Source organism: Bufo gargarizans, chromosome 7, assembly GCF_014858855.1.
Source record: "Bufo gargarizans isolate SCDJY-AF-19 chromosome 7, ASM1485885v1, whole genome shotgun sequence".
NCBI lineage: Eukaryota > Metazoa > Chordata > Amphibia > Anura > Bufonidae > Bufo > Bufo gargarizans.
Genome location: NC_058086.1, coordinates 187,169,920 through 187,176,791, shown reverse-complemented (window position 1 = coordinate 187,176,791; position 6,872 = coordinate 187,169,920). Strand labels below are relative to the sequence as shown.

The window sequence follows — 6,872 nt, the reverse complement described above, 5'->3', positions numbered from 1 at the left end:
ACTGAGCACTTATAAATGGCTGTAATTTCATTCTATGTTAGGTCCATATATTTCTAAAGAAAAATAGAAATTGATCAAATGAGAGGAAAAAAAATATTCCCTTTTCAAATGGCGAGATGCATGCATGTTTCTGAAAATAAATATATGGACCTACAGTATACGGTATGTGACCTAACGCATCTCATCTGTAAACAGTGTAACCTTAAAGGGGTTTTCCAAGATTTCCATACTGATCATCTTTACTCAGGATCCGATCCGAGATCCGATCAGCAGTGGTGCTCCTAGGGTTGTTGCGATACCAAAATTTTGATTCGATTTCGATACCATAAAAAAGTATTGCGATACTTGTTACCATTCGATACCACGTTAAAAAAATAAAACACCCCAAAAAAATGTGCATTCCGCATTTAAAAAAAATACATTTTTTTCTGTGCCGGCGTTCACCGCATTAGGAGATTTTTTTTATATTTTAATAGTTTGGACTTTTCGGACATGGTGATATGTGATATGTTTATTTATTGTTTATATATTTTATATGTAAAATTGGGAAAGGGGGTGATTTATACTAATAATTTGTTTTTGTTTTTACTTTTTTTTGTTTACTTTTTATTTAATAACTATTAGGGGTTAGAACCTGGGATCTTTTTATCACTTTTCTTATTCACCCTAGTAGAGCTCTATTAGAGCGAATGGGATCTCACACTCTCCCTGCTGCCCTGTGCACACAGCAGCAGGGAGCTCACCATAGCAGCCAGGGCTTCAGTAGCATCCTGGCTGCCATGGTAACTGATCGGAGTCCCAGGATTACACAGAAGCTGCCACCAATGAGGAGGAGGGGAGGGGACCCTGTGGCCACTGCCAACAATGATTTTAATACTAGGGAGGAGGGAGGATGCACTGCACCACCAATGATAATTAACCTTTAATAAAGGAGGCGGGTGCCTGCAGCAGAATCACAAAGCTGGGACCCACCCCTGAGGGGTTAACTGCCGCTGATCGCAGCTATGTGATGCTGCTGCAGGCACCTGTATTTGTATTAAACGTTAACTTTCATTTGTGGCGCAGTGCGCCCGCCCCTCTCTCTTCTTATTGGCAGCAGCAGCGGGACAGGGGGGAGGGAGAGAGCGAATCCTTCTCCCCTGTGTTGCTGAGGAGAACACTGTGCGCGCTGACAGCAGCGCGCTCATGTTCTGTGATGCTAGGCTGCGCAGTAGCGCAGCCTAGTATCGATAAATGTCAAATCCCAGTATCGTATCGATACCGGGACAAAAGTATCGATTGGGTATCAATATTTCGATACCCGCAACAACCCTAGGTGCGCCTCTGAGCGCCATGGCCTTCTCTCTGCTTTTCTAGGCCAGTGATGTCACGTTCATCATTTACGTGGCCTAATGGGGCTGAGCTGCAATACCAAGCACAGCTGCTATACAATATACGTCACTGTGCTTGCTAAGCACGGAGAAGGCCGCGGCACTCACGGGAGCCCCATTGCCTTCTCAAACAGCTGATCAGCGGGGGGACCAGGTGTCGGACCCCCAACGATCAGATCCAGAGGATAGATCATCAGTATTAAAATCTCAGAAAAACTTTAAGGGTATGTTCACATTTGTGGTGATTCACTGACGATTTTACACCTGGATTTGCAGGTAGACAAGCCAAACTGTATTATGTATTTTAGCAGCAAAGCAGATAAGATTTTTATTTTATTTTTTAAAAACTCATACAGATGCTTCTGGAAATATCTGCCACAGAAATGGACTTGTGGTGCAGATTTTCCAAGCAGATTTTCCCCTTTCCAATGTATAGGGTGAAATCTGTGGCAAATCTGCAACAGAATCCTCATGTATTAAAAATGTATTATCATTCCGTCACAGGTGGAACTATCACTCCGGATATTTCTGCAATATGGCATCCAATGGAGCATGCCACGTATGGGAAGTATAGTATGGTCCCATAGACTTTTAATTGTACTCAGCCATAATACTGTACCCATAGGAGGTTTTACAGAGCCCTAATATGTTGATCTGCACGAGGCCTTAGTAACAGTCATTTGAAGGGGATGGCCCATCTCAGACATTGATGGCACATTGTCAGCTTATGCTATCAATGTCAGACAGGTGCAGGTTCCACCTCTAGGACTGGCTCCTACTCAAGGGCGTAGCTATAGGGGGTGCAGAGGTAGCAGTCGCTACCGGGCCCAGGAGCCTGAGGGGGCCCAAAGACCCATGTGCCACATAAGACGACACTAGTATTATAGAAAGTGCATGCTGGTCAAGTTACACTGTTAATCTGGCTGGAAGGAAGGGGTTAGGTCGAGAATTTGACATGGGGGGGGGGGGGGGGAGGTGCCGTTTCAATTTTTGCCTCAGCCATCTTGGGCCCCTCTTCCCTGGCCACAAAGCACTGAGGGAAGGGGGGCCCAAGCTGAACTTTTGCACCAGGGCCCATGAGCCTTTATCTACGCCCCTGCTCCTACTGTATCTCCAGAAAGGATCCCCTAAAGTTAAGGAGAGCACTCTGTGCAAGCGTGGCTATTTTCCCCTTCAAGGCTGGTTCCAAAAATAGCTGAGCACACACAGTGCATTGTCCATTCAACACTATAGGAGTTTCAGAACTCCCATAGAAGTGAAAAGAGTGCACTTCGCACAGGCGCGGAGTTATCTTCTTCACTTTGGAGGCCCTGCTCTGGAGAAAGGAGCGGGACCAGCACCTATCTCACCCGGATGGCATATACTAGCGATATGTCATCAATGCCTGAGATAGGCCAACCCCTTTAAGTGCTGATTTTTATTTATTTTTTCATTTCAGAAAAAGACAATAGTAAATTGGTGGTTTTAGTCCAAAAACAAAAGCAAAAATGCACATTCCTCTAAAATGTTAAGGGCCGAGATTAATCCGGACTATAATTTAGTGTCACTGAGAAACTCCTATCACTTCAATGGTATTGTGAAATTTAAAAAAAAAATTAAAATAAACTTTTTACTGCTCATCCCAATGACTGAACAGTGAGCAACAGGCGCTAATAAAGAAAGTACCAGACTTCTCACTACTTTCCTTGACCGAACGTTAGGCTGAGGAATACAAGCTGGGGCAATCAGTAGTTCTATTACATATCGAATAGTCAGGAAATAATTCCAGTTTTATTTCATATTGATCCTTAGACAAATGTCATTGGTCCCCTTCTTAAATGATTCATTCAATTTACCAGGAACAGGTTATTCTACTTGGCATCGGAGGAGTTACACAATATCGACAAGTATAAATAATAAGCCCTTCCAGCAGTAGAGATTTGCTATTAAATTACCAAATGGACACCTAAAACACACATACAAATTTTCCAATTCCCTAGTATAAAAAAGTCACATATAAAATTACACTGGAAGTCTTTCCACTTCATACAATCTGCAGATGTCAGCTCCGCGCGATCAAATGACGACAATCTCTTCTCCTTGCTGAATCCCGATTTGGGAGGTTCTCTACATTATGGGACGGTGACATGGAAGGGGCTGCCAGGGATGTGTTCCTCTCCCCACTTTACAACCAGAGTGTAATCTCCTTTCTCCTTGACGTGGTAGAAGACGTTATATTGCTTACTTCCAAGATGTTTTACTGAGACCTCCTCACAAGGTATTGTGGGCCCATGTACACCAACTAATAGCATGTTAGAACCTGGGGAGAAAATGGTAGAAATTAGGTTCCAACTGTGCAATCTCCAATAATTTCAGACATTTCAATGAGGGTAATGTCATTTTGGGAAGGTAGGGGATGTAACCACCTGTCCAGCTTCCACCACTCAAACGAATGTCCAAGTCAAAGCCAACCTTGGGTTGGATGGACCCATGTGCAATACCTTCTATCAATGCAACCTCTTCTGGTAAGGTAGACCATATCATATAGTGCCCCTAGGGAATAAAACCACATTCTGTGCAGTTGCCTGGCAATAGGTTCAGCCATCAAGTTTGAGATAAAGGGTGCAAAAGTGCCCAGGCCATCGATGCCAATGGTGACCCCTTTGGTCATGAAAGGTGAGGAGATACAGGTTGCACATTTCTCAGGCTGGTCCTGCCCCATAATCCTCTCAATAGAGGTCAGACAGGTAATATCATTCTTATAAAGCACCCGAGAGTGGCGGGTTCAGTGGGCACATACATTCAAGGGTAAAAGCTCTTTAAGGAGGCTGTCTGAAATTTTGATATTGGTGACCTAGCCTCAGGACAGGTCATTAATTTCAGACTGGTGGGGGTCCGACTCACGGCACCTCTGCTGACCTGCTTTTTGAAGAGATACGGCCTCTTCCTAGGCCTGTGACATCATGTTAATCGGTCACTACAGGTGTAGTTCAGTCCCATTCAAGTAAATAGGGCTGAGCTGCAACACCAGACACGGCCACTATTCAATGGATAGCGCTGTGCTTGGTAAGCTGCTGTGCTCACCGGCCTCCTCAAACAGCTGATTGGCAGGAGTCGCACCACCGTCAATCTCATACTGATAACATATCCTATTCACATGGCCTGGTTGCGCCTCAGCCCCATTGAAGTGAATGGGCTGCAATACCAAGCACTGCCACTATACTATGTTTGGCGCTGTGCTTGGGAGAGATCCCGGCCAGAGCTCTGGTGAGCGGTGGCTCCCCTTAACACCTCCGCCGATCTGATAATGATGACCTATCCTGAGGATAGGTCATCATTAAATTTTACTGGATAACCCCTTTAAGCATCTGACTAAATGCTCACCTGCTTTACTGCAGTCTACAGTGAAGCTGCTCTTCTGGCCCAAGTAGGCTTTCGACAGACCTGCTCCTTTGGATGTGACTTTACTGGCGTCTGAAGCAAACCTAGGCAGCGCACTGTATACGGTCTCTGTGGAGGCGCGAGTGACGGACTGCACGATTATCGATGACGTCTCACTGACACCGCCAACACTGACTAGTCGCTGACCTACAGAATTAGAGATGGGACACACAGTTAATACTCAGAATAAAGGGAAAATTAAAAAGATACATCAAACACTTAGATCAAGACACATCAAACATAAAGCTTCACATCAGTTACTCCTGTTAAACCGCATTGCGCAGCGTACAGGTTACAGCATTACGGGCAGCTGTGGTTAGGCCGTTATTTTGGCATCTTGTAATCGGACATTACTACAACACATAAGATGTGTTAACGCATTTTAGTACAGTCCATGTTCTCTATTACCTTCCTGAAGAGAAACACTTTGCACCTCCATCCCCTCATGCCATAAAGGGGGTAACTGACCTAAATAACAAACGTATTCAAAGCAGTATTACAGCAAGTTTGGGCAAATTTTAAATAAATAATTTTACTCATATCTACCAATATCCGAATCGCATTGTAGGCCGTCCTTGTCATGGGACAATCTCCTGAAACAATGGGGCGGTTGAGATGCACGGCTCAATAGAAACTGTGACTACGGCTTACAGACCATGAACATAACACAATTTTAGGATTGTCATTTTCTACAAAAACATTGCTTTCCTAATCTTGTACTCCTGCAGCATTACAGTCTGTAACATAGTTCATAGCTGCCTTCACAATTCTGGATGCTTCAGAGCTGAAATCTCTCAGCTTCTCTTGCTCACTGGTCAGAGCCTGCGCCGGTTATTTGAATTTGTCATCCACATTATTGGGGGACACAGGCTTGACCACGGGAATAGCTGTTGCTACTAGGAGGAGGACACTAAGCACAAAGCAGTGAGCTCCTCCCCTTCATCTTTACCCTTCCTACAGGGACCAAGCTAAATCCATTATTAGCTTAGTGTCTGTAGGCAACAAGGTCGAGGACTTCGTCGCGCGGTCCAGAGACCCCTTGGCCCTGGCGTGCGACGTGCTCGTGATTCCGTTCACTCTTCCCTACGTGTTCCCGCCTCCTGCTCTCATTCCGCGTCTCCTCCGGAGGACCAGGTCCAAAGGACTGCCCGTCATTCTTGTGGCCCCCCGATTGGCCACGCCTGGTGTGGCATGCGTCTCTGGTCACCCTCCTGGCCGAAGAGCCATGGCGCCTTCCTCTTCGGGAGGACCTCCTGTATCAGTCGCCGATCTTCCACCCAAATTTAGGGTTGCTACAGCTGTCTCCTGTTTGGTTCTCTTTGCTGCGGCTCTTGGCTTTCCTGCAGTCGGGCATGTACTTGGGGCTCGCTCTCAGCTCCCTCAAAGGGCAAGTGTTGGCTCTCTCCATTCTTTTTCAGCGGAATTTAGCTTCGCTTTTGGCGGTTCAGACTTTTCTGCAGGGGTGGCGCATGCTGCGCCCCCTCTCCGTCCTCCGTTGGACCCTTGGGATCTTAATCTTCACCGTTTGAGCCTTTGCAGCAGGTGTCGCTTCGCTTCCTGTCTTACAAGGTGGCTTTTTTGGTGGCAATCACTTCTATCCGGAGGGTGTCTGAACTCGCAGCTCTGTCATGTCGGTCGCCTTTCCTGATCCTCCATCAGGATAAGGTAGTCCTTTGGCCTGTTCAGTCCTTCTTTCCGAAAGTGGTATCGGCATTCCATCTAAATGAGGAGATTGGTTCCTGACAAAATGAAGGGAGAACAGTCTCATCCTCGGGAGCGGTCGCTCCATACTCTGGATTTGGTACGGGCCGTTCGAGTCTGTCCCAGACGGCATCTTTCCAGCAGACAGATTCCCTGTTATTCAAGAGGGGCCGAGACGGGGCTGGCAGCGTTGAAGACGTCCATTGTGGAAGTGTACCGCCTTCAGGGCTGGGCTCCATCCTTCCGGGTGACTACTCATTCTGCTTGGGCAGTGGGGGCCTCTTGGGTGGTGCATCACGGGGCTTCGGCCCTTCAGGTGTGCAAGGCGGCGACCTGGTCGCCTTTGCACACCTTTTCCAAATTTTATAGGGTACACACTTT

At 46.4% G+C, this 6,872-nt stretch overlaps 1 protein-coding gene across 1 annotated transcript; it reads right to left on the bottom strand.

Moving 5' to 3' along the window:
* Positions 1–2,372: 2,372 nt before the first annotated feature.
* LOC122944242 (filamin-B-like) lies at positions 2,373–6,198 on the bottom strand. The gene is made up of 4 exons (XM_044302477.1): positions 6,087–6,198; positions 5,199–5,258; positions 4,734–4,937; positions 2,373–3,669 (listed from the first exon to the last, which is right to left on the bottom strand). The coding sequence occupies exons 1-4, from the start codon at positions 6,196–6,198 to the stop codon at positions 3,482–3,484; spliced, it is 564 nt and encodes a 187-aa protein (XP_044158412.1). The 3' UTR covers positions 2,373–3,481.
* Between the last annotated feature and the right edge of the window lie 674 nt (positions 6,199–6,872).